A 17,066-nucleotide genomic window follows, 5' to 3' on the forward strand; every position below is an offset into this window, starting at 1 on the left:
GAAGGCTGGCATCACACACACATAATAATAACACTAGGTGGGGATAAATCAGGCAGGCCGGGGTTTGCAGACTGGCAAACGAGCACTGGCCACGGGCATCCATGAATAATACGGACAGGCTGGATGACGGCCATTTGCACGGGTGCGGGTGCAGGAGGGAGCAGCTGCGTGCGTGCGTGTGTGCGTGTGTATGTGTGTGTGTGTGTGTGCATGTAGGAGCAGAGCGCCGTCCGTCAGTCCGTCAGTCCGTCAGTCCGTCAGTCCGTCAGATTGCGTCGAGCCAACCGGACGAGGGTGCGACGAGCCGGCAGTTTGACGGGAAGCAAACGGTCGAATCTGGGACTGGGGAATGCTGGAAAGGTTCGGGAGATGTGCACCAAAAGCCCCACTGGATGGGAGTGTACACTACAGTGCGCATACGATGGGCAACATGGCATGACGTCGCAGAGCAGAAGTTTGGGATCGAGAGATCGAGAAGACACAGGCACCGCCAACCTCGCACTAGCCGCCCGCCGGCCAATCACGCGCCGTCCCATGGTGTGCGCCCCGCTGTTCCCGCACATGCGCACACCACCATTCACTGCCTCTCACCACCTGGCCGAGGGTGATACGCCGCCGTCGCCCACGCCGGCCTGCGTTTCGAGTAGTCGGCCTCATGCTGCAGCTCCCTTGCTGCGTCATCGGGCAGTAACCGCCTCGCGTGTCTGCGTGGCCTCTCGTCTTATGTCGTGGCCAGCCCAGTCTGCCCCGTCCGCGGACCTGAGGTGCCTGGCCGGCTGCATATACGCATACGCATACACATACACTACACCACCCATTCTACACTACCAACACCATCTTTACATGGCCCGCCCAGCCTGATACCACAAGCGTCTTGCATCATGCCTCGTGCTGCCGAATGGGAAGACGGCGGGCTGCCCTGGTCTTGTGCAACCACAGGCCTCAACCGCCCGTTTGCCTATAGCCTGCCTGCTCTGCCCGCTCTGCCTGTGCCGTGACATGTGCCTCTCCTTCTCTCCCTCTCCCTCCCGCTCTCTCTCTCTCTCCCCACCCTCTTACTCTCTCTTACATACGCTCAAAATATCCCAACCACCCGTTTCTCTCGTGATATCCGCACTAGCAGCCCGAACCAACCCACCCGCTCCAGCATGACATACACCAAGAAGCAAATCGTCACATGCCTAAGCGTCCTGGTAAGCCGGCCCAGACTGCCACTAGGACCTCGCCCACGTGTTATTTGCACCCTGCTAACCATATGCCCCGCAGTATCTTGTAATTGCGACTGCACTTGCTGGGTATGTATCGGTTTGCACTCACACTCCCTCGCCCAGCCAGCCAGCCATGCTAGCCCACTCACTAGCGCTAACACTCTCAGTTACGCTGCCTCCCGTGCGAACGCCCGTTCCGTCCCCATCGCAAAGACGCTGACCGGCTTCACCACGGCGCTTCCCATTGTCTCTGGCCTGCTTCTCCAACTGGGCTATGGCCTGACCCGTCGCCGCGAGCGCCACCAGCGACTGGGCCGTGGCGACACCCAGCAACCCCCGCTCGTCATCATCGCTAACACGCTCATCTTCATCTACTCAACTGTCATCATCACCCTGTCCGGCACCCATGTTGCCCCTGCTGCCAGCCTAGACTGCGGTCTGCGAGAGCGCTGGCAGACGCTGTTCAGGCACAAGGATGCAGCCGCCATTCAACAGATTCAGGACGCCTTTAGTTGCTGCGGCCTGGCAAACTCACGTGACATGGCTTGGCCCTTTCCAGACCGCACCCATGATTCGCGTGCATGCGAAGCCACGTACCATGGTAGAGCCAGCGGATGCTTGGTTGCGTGGAAAGCTGAGGAGCAAAAGATTGCCGGCTTACTCATGACCGTTGTGGGTATGGTCTTTCTCTGGCAGGTTCGTGGCTCCAAAAAAGATTTTTTTTTTCTCTCCTGAGGGGCTGCATGTGCTGACACTGCCCTGCAGTTTGCCATTATCGCCATACCTACCCAACAGGATTCGTGGCTCCATAAATTTGTCCCAGACCGCCTTTCTCGCGTCCTTGCTGGTGACGAAGGCGGTGATGCTGACTCCCGGCGTGCCATTGACTATGTTCCTGGCTACAACCGCTACTCGGATCGCATCGAGGAAGAAGCTGAAGATGACCATGGGCAGACCCCTGGACGTGCAATTGAAAACGGCATTCGTCACACTGACCATGTTTTCCCCTCACAGATTGGACGCGACAGGCAGCCGTCTGTGGAGAATGAGTGGTCGAGGGGAGCGTGAAATGTCCCAATGTTGAGACATGTCAAACAGCATGTTCCACTCAGGATCTCATTTTTCGACATTAATGCCAAGGCATGGCTATATGCAATGTCTTCTCCATATTGATCCATTCCAACCAGTAGTACATACTCACTTCTTTGTAAAGTACTATCTTATGAGTTGGATTCACCCATTAAGACTGCTATACAGGCTACCATCCGACACCAAGAACACTGATACACATTTCAGACATGGTGAACTCACCATGTTTAAGACTCTCCCAGATCTAACCTTTCCACCATGCATTTCACCGTACAAGTACAACAGTCGCTGCTAACAAACGATACTTCAGACATCAACACACACTACCCATGAAAACACATATATAGATGCACATCGTTTTCCTGTTCACTCTTATATCCATCAACAAACTCAACAAACTCACTAAGACAACTAACCAAGGCAGCCACTAACTCAACCTACATATACCACTACAACTTCAACTTACATATACCTACTAACTCACCCCTCTCTCCCTCCCTCTTCAACACCAAATCCCAAACTTCAACATGTTATCCTCATGCTCTAACAACTCCCCCTCCATCCCCTCAATCACCATCACGAACGACCAAGGCACTTCCCGTGCCATTTCCACGAATACCTTTGATGCCTTTCTGCCGTCCTCACATCTGTCCACCATGAGCGACCTTGCCGCAGCGAAGCAAGCAAAGAAGGATGCTCGCAACCCCACCATTTTGCTCAAGAAGAGCAGCAAGCGCGTTAGCAACGCGCTGAAAATGAAGATCAAGTCTGTGAGTAAGAGCGCGAAAAAGGACAACAAAGTGGAGGAGGGGTTCAAGGTGTTCAAGGTGGTCAAGGTGGAGAGCAAGGAGTAACAGCATTAGCTGTGGTATCTCCTTAGAGTGTTTGTTTTAGGGTGTTCTTTTGGAGTATTCTCTCAAGGAGTAAGTTATCCGTTCACGATCATATCTAATTTGGAATTTCATACAATAGAAATTAAAGAAGAGATACTGATATCACTCACTACCTTCAGACCCTCATGTGGCATGAAAAATAAAATAAGAAAATACTGCTTGCGGACACAAAAGTTTGTCGAATTTTTCCTCTTCTCCAAACTAACACGTTAATTTTTTTTGGCTAGTGCGTGTGGGTAAATTCATCTAACTCATTTCACTTATAAGTCTCCATCTAACATAGTCCCAGTCAGAACAGCCACTCCGCTACCTTTTTTTTCCCGGAAGAATACAAGCAACGCAAATATATCCTTCGATATCTAAAAAAAAAGAAAAAAAAAGCGTGGAAAAGCGAAACGGGTAAACGCCACACGCTCAAGATGCTCTGAAAACAACGTATCCCATCCAAAAGCCAGTAGAAAAAAAATGAAGGCCATGTCGAAAGCCCGTTTTCTTTTAAAATCCCACGGCAAGCATAAGGCCATAGCCCACCGTGACAATCACGGCAAACGTCATAATGGAAGCAGGCACACCGCGAGTCAAAAAGTGCTTGACGGCGAGATACCGCTGGCCCGTTCGAGAGTCTTCCATCATAATAGCAGCTAATTCCACTCGTCAGTATTGTTACCCAACAAAAAATGTCTTCGACGGAAAGATGTCAACTTACTCATATTCGGGAACCCGCTAGTAGGCAATCCCATAGCTCCACTCGCCATCAGTACCGCGCCCATGACAAGCAGATTCGGGTGCGGCTCCGCCATCTGCTGTCCTACCTGCTGCACCAGCGGCAGCACAATAAGCGCTGCGACGGTATGACTGATAAACGTCGCCACGACCAAGATCAGCGCGCAGAAAACAACGAGGACCCCGTACAGACTCATGCCCTCGACACCAGCAGTGATGGACTCGGCAATCGTGTGTAGGAGACCAGACGAATTGACTGATTTTCCAAGCGACAGACCACCCGCAGCGAGAATGATAATGGTCCACAGGAAATTGTTAAAGTCTTCCTTGGTGAGGATTCCCGTACCGAAGAAGAGCACAATGGGGATGATGGCCACGACGCCCATGTCGCCAAATATGAATTCGAGCTGATGGCTTACGCACCAGAGCGCAATGGTCACAATAGTGACAATGCTGATAAAGTACTGGACACCAGTAAATCTATCTTTGAGTGGGCGGATAGGCACAATGCTGGTACCCTTTCCGGGCTGGAAGGTGACGAGGAGAAGTACCCAGATGAGCAAAATGGAGATGATGCATACGGGAAGGGCTACGAAGAACCAAACACCCCAAGAGGGTTCGGGCTGCATGTTCTGGAGCGCAATCAGGTTTTGTGGTGAGGCAATGGGAGATGCAGCTCCACCAATATTGGATGAGAGTGCAATTCCCATCAGTAACGCTTTGGTCATGTCGGAGTCGGCAGGGAGGTTGCGCAGAATGGGCTGGCGAATGTCAGCTTTATCATCAACAGAATTCTTATCGACGAACATACCTGAATAATGGAGAAGCACAGTACAGGTGCGGCTACATTACTGATCCACATACTGGCAAACATAGCAACAAACATGTTGACCAGCAAGACAGTTCTTGGCTTGGTTCCCGCCTTGCTAAGCACAAGGGTGGCCATCATTTTGGCAATGTTGTACTTGGAAAGCGCAGCAGCAATAGTGAAACCGCCCAAAAGCAACATAATGACTGGTGTCCACATGGCGGAAAAGACATACGAAGCAGCCTGCTTGGAGTCGAGTCGGCGATGGGGCTCGACATCGCTTCGAACAACGTTAAGCGTGACAGCCAGGAATGGCACTAGAAGTGATGTGACAAACAGAGGAATCGCCTATTCTCGTTAGCCTCAGAGTGACTAGTCCAGACTCGGTTCAACATACCTCCGTCGCCCAGAGCAAACTAACAAAGACAACCATGGCCAGGCAATTCTGCTGCTCAGGCTTTTCCATGATTGGCACTACTAGCAGTACCACAAAAATGGCAATGCAAGTAAGGAGCATCCAGAAGGGCTTGCTGATGAGCCATTGGGGACATCTGTATCTTCCAATTGGCGTGTCCACCTCCTTCATGTCTGATTCGTCGTCGTCGCCCTGCCGCCGCACTCTACCACCGGTAGTTTCGCGGCCCAGCAAGGTCTGCGTAATGCCAATATTGGCTGCCTGCGCCTTGCGCTCAATGCCAATCATTTCCCTCCATACTGTATTTCGCTCCCAAACAACGTGCTCTCGGAGGTGTAGTCTGAGCTCGCGCTTGGCCTCTGCTATGTCGCCCTTTGTACCAATCTTGGCATACGCGGCTTCTATGCGCTCGAGGTTGCGTGACAGCTCGTCCATGGTGCTTTGCTGGAAGGGATAGGCGGGGTAGACGTATTTGGTTAGGTAGGTCTTCTTGAGCTTCCGGTCCAAGATCTTGTCATACTTTTTCAGAACCTTTTCAAATCCCGTCTTGTTGAGCTGGATAAAGGATCGCAGCTCGCACAGCAAAACATATACGCTGACAGTGCGCTTCTTCAATGACACACCCTCATCGTACAGTGCGGAAAAGGCCATGTCGTGGTAGTCGTCAAACGCAACGCTGTTCATCCGTCTCGAGGAAGCGTGCGAGGCCGCCATGTCCTCCTCGTTGGTCCGCCGACGTCGGCGCTGGCCATCCGGGCTCTTCTTACGCAGCCGCGATGTCTCGTCCATGTCTTCGTCCGAGTCGTCTTCGGGACCGTGGTCTGTCGAGTGACCACTTGTGCCGCTCATTGCGCGCGGGCGTTGGAATCCAATGGACTTGAAAATACTCCCACTGCGCATCTTCTTGCCTGGCGGGGCGTTTTCATTCTCCTCGTTGTACTCGGCCTGGTGGTGTTCAAACGATTCCTCATCCTCGAGCAGTGCACTCATTTCTTCGTAAATTTCATTTTCTTTGAGCTTGTAAAAGGACGTGACACGCTCGAGTTCGACGTCAAGGGCATTGGTAAAGACCTTGTCGGGGTCGGCGGCGTCGCCATTCAACAGGGGTGACGACTCGGCGTCGACATGTGCATTCCTCTGGTTGATCTGAGTCTCGAGGCTGTATATTCTATGGGCAAGCGCACGTTAGCCTGAATGCTCGCGGCATGTCGGTGTTGCAGGTTCGAACGTACTGCTTCTTGAGATTGCTGTATGCAATGTAGTGGTTGCTCCAGTCGGGCACTGCATTAAACTGCAGGCTGTGCGAGAACTTCATGTCGTCGGCCTCGCGAAGCTGCTCGAGCTTCTGGCGTCGCTTTTGGTCTTTCTTGGTATCGCGGTGCGGCCGGGGCTCGAGGGATTGGGTAGGGGCTGCGAGGTCCTGAAGCTCAAAGGCCTGGTCGGGCACACCGTCACGGAATGGGGAGGGAAAGGCGTCCACGGTGGGCGGGTTGTTGTGGAGGCTAGGGCAGCAAGCGGGCTAATAGAGCAGCGAATGCAAGTAGGCGAGCGGAGAAGTGGCAGGCAACCATGTGATGTGGGCTGCGGCATCTGGAACACGGCATGGATGAGGTTGCTCGGGGGGATTTGGAAGTGGGTGCGTTGTCGTCACCGCGAACTGTGAGGCGGCCAAGCACGGCCATGTGGGCCGTCGATTGGCTCCCCTTGACCCTCCGCCGCCGCTGCCACACCCTCACCGATGAGACAGACGAGATGGAGGGCTGCTAGTAGTACCTATACATACAGCTGAACCATCACGCGCGCGTACGTCCCACATGGGGGTGGCTTTGGGTGCGCATGTGTGCTATGTAGGAACCCTCAGCCCTGTATCGCATCCAGCTAGCCAATGCCTGCATTCACCTGCAGCAGCCTTAGTCGCCGCCACCATCCGCACCGCCCGCACCGCCCGCCAATCAGACATCGAAACGTGACTTGGTGCCTACTGCTGATTAGATAACACTTGCCGACTCACGTGCCCACACTACATGCATTCATGCACATGGTACAACTACACATCAAACTTGGTCTTTACTTGATCCATATCTAAGCACATGCTATGACCATACATCCATGCACATATCTCAAGTCCCTCTCCACGCTCATCTGACCGCTTAGACTAGATTCACGGTTAGCGCATGTCATCCGCAATACTACCATTCACGCTCAACTTACATCGGAGGTCCCAGCCAATCTTGGGTCCCAGCTTGGGCAGCTCTTCAGCAACGCTCTGCACGTCCTTGTCGCCGCGTCCAGACACGCAAATGACAATGTCCTGGTCCTTGTTCATCGTCTTTGCCAGCTCAACAGCCCCGTAGATGGCGTGAGATGTCTCTAACGCGGGGATAATGCCCTCCAGCTGAGACAGGAGCTTGAAACCAATAAAAGCCTCAGCATCATTGCATGCAATGAACTTTGCCCGGTCACTGTCCTTCCAGCTGGCCAACTCCGGCCCAACTCCGGGATAATCGAGACCAGCAGATACAGAGTGCGTTTCGAGGATTTGTCCGTCGTTGTTCTGGATAACGTAGGTTCGCACACCGTGAAGAACACCCTTGGTTCCCGCAGAAAGCGTCGCGCTGTGCCGTCCCGTCTCAATACCATCTCCACCAGCTTCGACACCCAGAAGCTTGACTGAAGGGTCCTTGGAGAACGGGTAGAACATTCCTACCGCGTTACTTCCACCACCAACACACGCAACTACAGCGTCGGGAAGCTTGCCGCATTTTGCCTGCATCTGTTCCTTGGTCTCGTTTCCAATAATCGACTGGAAAGTGCGCACAATTGTCGGGAACGGGTGAGGACCAATCGCAGATCCCACAACGTAGTGCGTCGTGTCGAGATTCACAACCCAAGCACGCATGGCCTCGTTGACTGCATCGCGCAGAGTCTGAGATCCAGCTTCGATGGCCACAACCTGTGCTCCAAGCAGCTTGATGCGGAATACATTGAGAGCCTGGCGCCTGACATCCTCAGCGCCCATGTAAATGGTACACTTCATGTTGAACTTGGCGCACACAGTCGCCGTTGCAACACCGTGTTGGCCAGCTCCCGTTTCCGCAATAATCTCAGTCTTTCCCAATCTCCTCGCAACCAATACCTGGCCGAGTGCATTGTTGATCTTGTGACTTCCCGTGTGATTGAGGTCCTCTCGCTTCAGCCAGATCTTCGCTCCTCCAGCATGCTCAGTGAGGCGCTCAGCAAGATGCAAGTGTCCTGGTCTGCCCATCCATTCGTAATATGAGCGGTATTCCTCCCAGTACTTGGGGTCCTCGATCGCTGAATTAAAGCCTTCTTCAAGTTCCCGAAGACAATCCATGAGTGATTCAGGCACATACTGACCTCCAAACTCACCAAACCGTGCCGGAAACTTGTGGTTCTCTTTGAAGTCATCATCTCCGTTTGCATCCTCCGTGTTGAGCATGTCCAGCTGGTCAGCGAGGCCGGGTCCATCGGGTGTATCGGCGTCAGTAATGACCTTGTCTACGTGAACACCAGTTGGTTCCTTGGCATCATTCAAAGTCTCAATGATGCCAACCTCGCGTGTCGTCTCCCGGCTGCTCTTTCCACAGATGCCGTCGCAGTACTCTTGAACCGCCTTTGCGCCAGTGCCAGGCGCAGCCTTGAGCAGGGTGTTGATAATTTGGCTGCCAATAACGACACCTTCAGCAATCTTGCCCACGCTCAAAAAGTGGTCGCGCGTGCTGACACCAAAACCAACAGCCGCTGGCACGTTTCCAGAGTACTTGTGCACGCGGTCGAGGAGCTGGGGAAGGGCGGCATTCATAGTTCCGGTAGCGCCAGTGACGCCCATACGAGAGACGACGTAGATGAAGGAATCGGCAATCTTGCAAAGGACGCGCATACGGTGCTCGGAGGTAGCTGGCGCGATCAGAGGGACATAAGAGAGGCTGCCCGGCATAATCAGTTCCGTCTTCGGTGCAATTGACTACCAAACTCACCCATAGCTGCGGCAGAAGTTCCTGAAGCGCAGAGCCTCCTCAGGCGGGAGGTCTACCATGATGAAGCCATTGGCACCGGCTTCCTTTGCATCCTGCAACATCTTCTCCTCGCCATAGCTCAGCAGTGGGTTGTAGTATCCCATGAGTAGGACAGGCGCCTTGAGACCCCGCTTTCTCGCATCGCGGACCATTTGGAGGACATGTGAAATCGTGACGCCATTCTTGAGAGCTTGCTATAGACACACTGTGTCAGGTGGGGCTGATGCGGGGAGTGGCGAATTGAGTCAACGTACAGTGTTGGCTGTCTGAATGACCGGACCGTCTGCAATGGGATCGGTGAAGGGCATGCCGAGCTCAATGATGTCTGGAAGCATTAATTGCTTGTCCCATCCTGTTCCCAGAGCAATCGCTTGTAGCGCATACCTGAGCCGCCCGCCTCCATGGCCAACATAATGTCGGGTGTCTCTTCGGCGGTAGGGAAGCCAGCAGTCACATATGTGACGAGGGCAGACTAGGAGTTGTCAACAATCAATTCCTCTCCAAATCGATACTGAAACGCACTCTGCCCTCCTTCTTGCATTGCGCAAACGTCTTCTTGATTCCGTCCATGATGCTAAGTACCGACGATGAAGTTGTGATAGTGAAGCAAATCCGGATACGGCGTCCTTTTTAACAATGTAACCGTGAGTCACACAGTAGGTAAGGCGGTAGACGGCTCGGGGAGTAGTATGGAGACGTATGAGTCTTTGTGCTCACAATTTATTGAGGCCGAAAGCGGCATGTCGGAGGGGTCCTAACGCCCCGGCACCGTTGATTGGATGACGTGGCCGAGGGGTGCAGGAACACCATTACTTCTAGAAGGCCAGTCCAGCCTCGCTGTCCGATTTTTCCGCGTCAACGTCATGTGGCAATAATGCGGGTCGACGATGCAACATCTTCAACACTGTACTACCTATCCGCTTGATATTTCCGCCTCGTGTACTAAGTGTGCGTCGAGTCGGACATGGCTGGAATAATGTACCATGCCAATATACATCGTATGTCTGAAACTCTCTAAAATTGATTCATGGACGCCCTCGGCGCGACTTATTCCGGCTATCCTTTTTCCCTTGCCAGAACACCTTGCATATTATTGAAACCATCCCTAGATACCAGCAGAGTAATGGGCTTATATCGTCAAGGATACCACATTGTGTAGCTTCATTTCGGACATGTTTAGCCAACAAGCAGCTTTCAGTCGGGCCTAACACGTATTCTTGCTTCATCTTGCTGAAAGCAGAACGTCCTTGACTAGAACCCCGGCTTTAGGTCCGCTTTTGTGTTTGACTGCTTGCGTGGTCAAAAAGTCTTTTTCCGAATCTGGATTCAGTTACTTGATGGCTGCTATTAATCACGATCACGGATTCCAATAGAAGACACTGCAAATGCATAGCCATGAACTTATGTGTTCAAGTGAGAAATCCAGAAGCCTGAGGTTCTAGTAATGCCGTACAGAAGCCACTCTTCTTTAGCTGCTCACTATGAATAACCGAACATGCAGGTGCTTGAATTTATGCGGCTACGATTCAGATTAGATACTTTACCAATGATCTCGGTGGCTTGAGAATATGTTCTTAGATTAATAAAAAATTATTGGGGGGCAAATTTCAGAACCTAACAATATTCGGCTTGCATCTTCTACAACTTGGTGTCGAGGCAGCTAACATACACCCGAAGAATATTTGATCAGCACAAGATATCTTTTCTGTAACTTCATGCACTGATACATTATGCTATGAACAAAAGGCATCTTTAGAAAGTGTGATGTTACAAGTATGAAGACTAATAGCTACATACCATATCAAATCACAGTTGGATTCCAGCATCGCAGTACGAAGAAGGATTTACATACCAGGCTTTGTAATCCCAATATTATCAGCACATTATGGCTGTGAAGGTGATACCATTACGATACGGCATCGAGAATCTTTATCGATATGAGAGAATCCTGATGTACTGCTGAGAGGTATGGACAGGGAAGGTGTATTTGTTGTGTGTTTGTATTTTTCTCTGTATCTCAAACTATACAACTAGTGTAGAACTATGTCCACCAACGCACAATACTCGGCGTCTGTAACTTCCTAGTAAAAAATTGCTCCAGAACATGATTCGAGGCTGTGTTGAAAGCTCTTCGATCCAACCCAAACTCCTCACACCAAACCATCTCCTCAGGTAGAAATTCGATCTGTAACCCACCCATACTTTTGACTTTGTAGTCCACAATCTAATAAGTATACGCTAAACTACACACAAAAACGCCGCCGCAAATGCCCATCAGAACTTACTAGTAAAACACGGGATTTCCGTCCTAGACGAGCAGCGCTTCCAATGTGCTGCTACGTACTCGCCTAGAAAAAAACGTACAACCGCTTCTTAACAGTGGTATCATACACCTGGTAGGGCCCAAGCAGCGATGTCCGCATTGTCGACAAAGAGAGCATCTACCGTACACCATATCTCCTATGCAATGTCCCCCACTCCGAGTCAAAAAACCTCCCAAACCCTCGAATCTCGCACATGCGGTTGAAGCATTTCTGGCACAGCTGGTTGCGCAACTTCGTTCTCTCACAGCGGCCATCTCGTCTGGGATCTCGCTCCCAACTCGGATCGGGTTGACCGTGTTTATCCAGCGGACCAATCTTCCAGTTGGCATCGATGCGGCGCCGCAACCTCGTGTCATCGAATGCGCAGGGAAAGCCTAGACGGTCGCCGTCGAATTCTTCAAGCCAGGTGCAGTTTTGCTCCCGCGCTTTGCGGTAGCACCGCACGCAGAGCTGGCCTCGATGGCGCACCGTACCGCACAGACGCGAATCCTTTGGGTTGAAATTGCGGCGCCATGACTGAGAACGGTACTCTGGATCCTTACAAGCACACAGGAATGACCAGCCTTTTCTGATGCGTTCCGCAGTTTCCAGTTCGAGTTGGCGTTTGTATGTGTTGATGACTTGACTTATTGATTCCGTGTCTGGCAGCGTTGCTGACCGCTTGTGTAGCTCCTCGAAGCTCATGTTCTTACACCAGGAGCATATCTCTGGGCCTTGTTCTTGTCCTTCTGGACAGGAGTCACAAGCAGCGCCGAGTAGGCAGTGGGTCCTTGGAGGCGGAGCTCGCATGACAAGCAAAAATCGTACAGCGATGAGTCTTGCAGTGTTAGTAGCAATATAATCAACAGGAAGATTACTTACCTTGAAGGTTTAATCCAAGTTATGTAGGGTCTGAACTTAGGATTGTGTTGTAGCCCTCCACATCGTCGTCGGATTCCTCACTGCCCTCCTCTGAGCTTGCCGACCTCGTGACGATTTTATCAACTACCTCATGGCAGAGCCCAGTTGGCGTAAAGTACTGCAGAACCCTGATCTTCCGTAGTCGTCTCCTCCAGCACTTTGAGCAGGCAGTGCCTTTTCTGCGAACAGAAGGGCAGTCGAGACGGGTTCCGCGGAGGCTCAAGTCAAGCAGTCGCCACCGACAATGTTGGTAATCGGGATCTTCAAAGGCGCACAGGTAACGCCCACGCGCTTCGATGTTTCTCTTTAGGACCTGCTTACGCGCAGTTTCCTCGTTGATGGATAGAATAGCAATAGAGTTGTTGTTGGCCCACACGCGGAGCTGTTGCGGATCGTGTCGTTGGAGACAGTCTGGACACACCCGATGTGAAACTTGGATCTTCCTCCCAATGCCGAGACAATGAGGTCCAGAAAGGCATTCGACGATTGGTGGGGGCTTGAATAGCGAGTCGGCAGCCGAAGACATTGGCTGGTGCCGAGAACCTGATAGCCTGGACTTCCGCGCTCGACTCCTTTACGTTTAGTTCAACGTCCTTGCATCTCGCCTTGCGTGACGTGCTATTTCCGGGGTGAGCGTTTGTGACGTCTGATACGGTACTCTGTATTCCTGTACCACATGATAAGACGCTTTGGAGTAGGAGGAGTCTTCAGTTAGGTACCCTAGGGTTGCATTTTGCATGCGATGGAAAAAGGATAGCGGAGGAGGGGATTAGCCGTTTCCGGGATCATGAGTAACAGCCAATGCAATCGAGCAAACCCTTCCAGACGCGGCAAGCTATGGTCACATTGATGGAAGCTTCTTGTGGCGTAGAATCTGTCCGACAATTCGTCTCAATACTGACTTGGCGGCGTGTGGCCCTGATCAGCTCGGTTGGCTAACGAACGTTGTGGCCAAACCACATCCTTGGGCCAATTAGCCACTGCCCGTAACGACACGCTCATAAACACTATATCGGGCGTTAGGATGCGCTTTGCCCAAAAGCTCTGATCACTCCGGGGTAGCAGTTTTACGGTCAGGGCATGCACACAATGCCGGCCGGCTCGTAATATGTTAGCTGGACCGGATCTCACATGTACAGTCCGGCTTCTGCCGGTCTCATTCGTCGGGCGAGGGCTGGAAAATAGTGGCGTTCAGAAGAACTTTGTACATGCAGTATGAACATAGTATGACTGCCGAATCTCCGAAGGCTGAAACTCGCCGTGATTCGATGATGCCATGATAAAGTTTCGCTTCCAACATCCTAAACGTTGCTGGAGATCATCGCGCACGTGCTAAGACTTTGCTGATGAAGCCCAAGCTACTGACTCGTCCCGGTCCATCCGCCTGACAATGTAACCAAGTCTGCGTCGTTATCTGAAACGCTGTATTATGACTTTGCTCTCTTGCTCTTGCCAGCGTTGTGCAACGGGCTACGCTTGCGGTACAAGCGAACAGTCGCTAAATTCCGATCAATAACATCCTTGTAACACCATGTGTCGATCGACGTCTAGTTCACAGAAACGACCTGTGCATGCTGGTCTGTCTGTAGCACTTGGGCACTGATCATCGAAGCTTCCAGTGGTACTAGTATTGCCTTTGATGGACATATGCAGTCAAGGAAGGTAATGTACACTATCCACTCAGCGTTCGTTGTTCAGGCGTGCGCTGCAGATAACGTTCGGCTTTACCCACGTCGAATCTTGGTAATGTGACCATGGAGCTCCCACAGGATGTGCCCAAGTCTCGACTAATTTGCCTGCACCTGACTCCAGATTTGGTAGCATATGCTATGCAGAGCAGTGAAGAATCGGAGCAAGTCTGACCGGACAAGTGGATTGCCACAGTGGATACCCTTTGGGCGTGCTGAGCTTGCCTAAAGCAATACACAATATAACGTTACAGTACGCGTATGCAATGCATGCGTTCTGTAAGGTAGTACGGCTGCGCTGCAAAATGGGGGGACACTTGAAGATGATTCAAGTGTTTGGTTTGTGCAATCCTGCCTGACTGTACATGTTCCGTCCCTAGCTCTGAACAGGTTAGGTAGCTCGTGCCTCTCCTGTAGGCGGCCTAATAAGACGGCTGGCCACAATCAACATTACGGGGGGAAGAGGGGTCACCTGAACAGTTTCATATTGCAAGGACCACTCTCCACGTCGACTCCTCTTGACACTGCACGACGAACTTGCGCTCGATGCATGGGACTGCAGAGAATACGCATTGTAACTCGCATAACCGCCATGTGCCGCAACTTGAGCTGAAATGGGATGTTCACCTTGGCTTCTTGTGAGAGCAGTGTTTCGTGACAGTGGAGGACATCGTATCAAGGCTGGCTGAGCGAGGGCCGGTGAACAACAGCAGAGGGAGTGTGTTATCATGATTCGCTCGATGTCACTGTATTGGCCTTGTCTGTAGCGGGTAGTGCGAGGAGTCATTACCTCACTTCGCACCAAGGATAGGGCTGATGTTACACACTACGAGGCTGACGGCTCCGTGGCCCAAGCGCGTAGTCTCCATTGGGACACTGCTGTGGAGGCTGGCTGGAGTACCTACGTAGTACATTTATCGTACTCTCCGTGTCGGTTCTGCTCCCGTCGGCTTGCATCTGGTGGTTGAGGGTTGCTGTGGCAAGACGTCCTACGTGGGGTCGGCTAAGAGTCGGCAAAGCTGTAAGTCGTGTGTATGTACGTCCCCCCAGGCAAATGGGTGTGTATATGCAAGCCCTTGGGATCTTCGTCGCCCCTGTCTGCGGTGGCACTGCACAGAGACCTCAGCGGCGGCGAAAGGGAGCGCGGATGGAAATGACTATGTTGTTGGCCTGTTCTTTTTGACGCGCGGCTGAATCAACACACTGGCTCTGAAGCACGGGCCGTGTGTCCCTGCGCGTTCACTCAATGAAAACATGTGCAACAACGTGCAACAATAACACTGCATCTTGAGCCGTACAAGCGAGTACGTCACCGTACGCGCCCCGGGAGACTCTGACCCTGCTGCCATCTCCCTCCACGACAGGCAACCGAGACTGGCTGAATGCTCTGGGGCTCCAGCTTTCTTCTTCGGGGCCGCTCTGCCCCTGAGAGCGCATCATCACCACCACCACTACTTGGCAGCCCCGACGAAGCTTCTGATGACGAAGTTGCGCCTTCGGAGGTTCGGCACATTGATGCCTCGGAATTGCAGCCCACTATTGTTTTTGATGACAGCGGTGACTCCATCTTGGTCTTGGGCACCGATTCGTCGGGCCACCAGCCCGTCCAGGTATCTAGGACAGCCATGATCCTAGCCAGTCCGGTGTGGAAGAAGATATTCGAGCGGCACTGGAATGAGAACGGAACCGCTGCTATCCCATTACCCGACGATGAGCTAGATGCAATGCACATTGCCCTCCGAATAGCTCATCTCCGCTTCCACGAATTGCCCAAGAAGAATGGACTCACCATCGATGCCCTTCTCCAACTTTCAGTCGTGTGCGACAGATACGACCTTGTCAAGCTGGTTCGACCCTTCTTGGATCTCTACGGATGGGCTCAGTGCCACTACCCTGATACCACTTCAGGGGAACGCTGTCATCCGGCCTGGTTCTTTGTGGCATGGACCTTTGGCTACAAGGACAGTTTCCAAAACCTTGCCAAGTTTGTGGTAAAAAGGACTGGCTTAGATCAACGTGGGAATGCAATGATGGACAATGGCCAGGCCTTTCCGCTTCATATGCCACCAGCACTACTTGGTAAGCTGCCTTGCCCTTGTTTATTAAAAACGCCTTCATGCTTTACTGACACTCTCAAAGAACGGATTATGGAAATCCGAGAAGCCACTCTTACAGCCATGCTTGATGTTCTCTACGATATCTTAGACGACATCACACACGTCTATGTGTGTCAAGTCGACGAATCATGTGAGCAAAAGTGTCGCGCCATGGTTTTGGGTTCATTCATCTCCTTCCTCCTAGAAAGCAATCTCTACCCAGTACGACGCGCGGCTTCCGGGACTACTTTGAGTATTCAGCAACTGTACGATCATGCAAATGCTGCTGAGATTCTTACGTTCGAATCGCACGACTATGCAGAGATGGCAGCCCATGTAAAGCGAACCAATTGCGACCCGGCCAAAGCTACGGCCGACACGTTCAAACATCAAGGCGGTCTTATTCTGCACAAAAAGTGCTTTGGAGCATTTCATCTTCGGTCGAAATTGCGAGCGATTTATTCGGACATCGACTCCGTGGTGCTCCCATCTCATATACAACATATGGACGAACAGGCTGCAAAGTAAACCACCCTGGCCTAGCCTCCAAAAGGTTTCTCATAATTGAATGATGTTGGATCAAACTCACCATGCGCCCGGAGCAGTGGTGTTGGTGTCAAACCGGCTTTAGTCCACCTGCACGCTCCACGGGCCGTTCATCGCTAGTGCTGCCTCCTACATCTTGGGCGAGAGCAATTTTCTAGTCTCAGGCACCGAGGTGTTATCTGCATTCTTCCGTATCCCAACCAGACCTAAGCTAGTAGCACGTACTGTGTAATCCACTCATCGCATAGCTGTTATCGTTTGCGGAAGCTGGCAATGCAAGGTTCGCGCTAACGCGTGTAAGAAGGCCACCCCGCTCCCAGCAAGACTTGGTACTTGGCA

General features: G+C 52.0%; 5 protein-coding genes across 5 annotated transcripts; 3 read left to right on the forward strand and 2 right to left on the reverse strand.

Annotated features, from left to right (window-relative positions):
- Window positions 1–1,148: 1,148 nt before the first annotated feature.
- COCMIDRAFT_7229 (uncharacterized protein) lies at window positions 1,149–2,276 on the forward strand (the record flags this gene model as incomplete). The annotated part of the gene is made up of 4 exons (XM_007691962.1): window positions 1,149–1,193; window positions 1,267–1,295; window positions 1,376–1,904; window positions 1,974–2,276. The coding sequence occupies 4 exons, from the start codon at window positions 1,149–1,151 to the stop codon at window positions 2,274–2,276; spliced, it is 906 nt and encodes a 301-aa protein (XP_007690152.1).
- A 548-nt stretch (window positions 2,277–2,824) lies between these two features.
- COCMIDRAFT_101218 (uncharacterized protein) lies at window positions 2,825–3,151 on the forward strand (the record flags this gene model as incomplete). Its single annotated transcript, XM_007691982.1, has 1 exon — window positions 2,825–3,151. The coding sequence occupies one exon, from the start codon at window positions 2,825–2,827 to the stop codon at window positions 3,149–3,151; it is 327 nt and encodes a 108-aa protein (XP_007690172.1).
- A 534-nt stretch (window positions 3,152–3,685) lies between these two features.
- COCMIDRAFT_101135 (uncharacterized protein) lies at window positions 3,686–9,743 on the reverse strand (the record flags this gene model as incomplete). Its single annotated transcript, XM_007691983.1, has 10 exons — window positions 3,686–3,831; window positions 3,897–4,674; window positions 4,725–5,069; window positions 5,119–6,304; window positions 6,369–6,546; window positions 7,348–9,083; window positions 9,135–9,367; window positions 9,428–9,498; window positions 9,558–9,645; window positions 9,696–9,743. The coding sequence occupies 10 exons, from the start codon at window positions 9,741–9,743 to the stop codon at window positions 3,686–3,688; spliced, it is 4,809 nt and encodes a 1,602-aa protein (XP_007690173.1).
- A 1,871-nt stretch (window positions 9,744–11,614) lies between these two features.
- Window positions 11,615–12,923, reverse strand: COCMIDRAFT_38728 (uncharacterized protein; the record flags this gene model as incomplete). Its single annotated transcript, XM_007691973.1, has 2 exons — window positions 11,615–12,279; window positions 12,395–12,923. The coding sequence occupies 2 exons, from the start codon at window positions 12,921–12,923 to the stop codon at window positions 11,615–11,617; spliced, it is 1,194 nt and encodes a 397-aa protein (XP_007690163.1).
- A 2,544-nt stretch (window positions 12,924–15,467) lies between these two features.
- Window positions 15,468–16,709, forward strand: COCMIDRAFT_101165 (uncharacterized protein; the record flags this gene model as incomplete). The annotated part of the gene is made up of 2 exons (XM_007691984.1): window positions 15,468–16,164; window positions 16,225–16,709. The coding sequence occupies 2 exons, from the start codon at window positions 15,468–15,470 to the stop codon at window positions 16,707–16,709; spliced, it is 1,182 nt and encodes a 393-aa protein (XP_007690174.1).
- Between the last annotated feature and the right edge of the window lie 357 nt (window positions 16,710–17,066).

The sequence above is a fragment of the Bipolaris oryzae genome (genome assembly GCF_000523455.1).
Source record: "Bipolaris oryzae ATCC 44560 unplaced genomic scaffold scaffold_115, whole genome shotgun sequence".
NCBI classification, from domain to species: domain Eukaryota; kingdom Fungi; phylum Ascomycota; class Dothideomycetes; order Pleosporales; family Pleosporaceae; genus Bipolaris; species Bipolaris oryzae.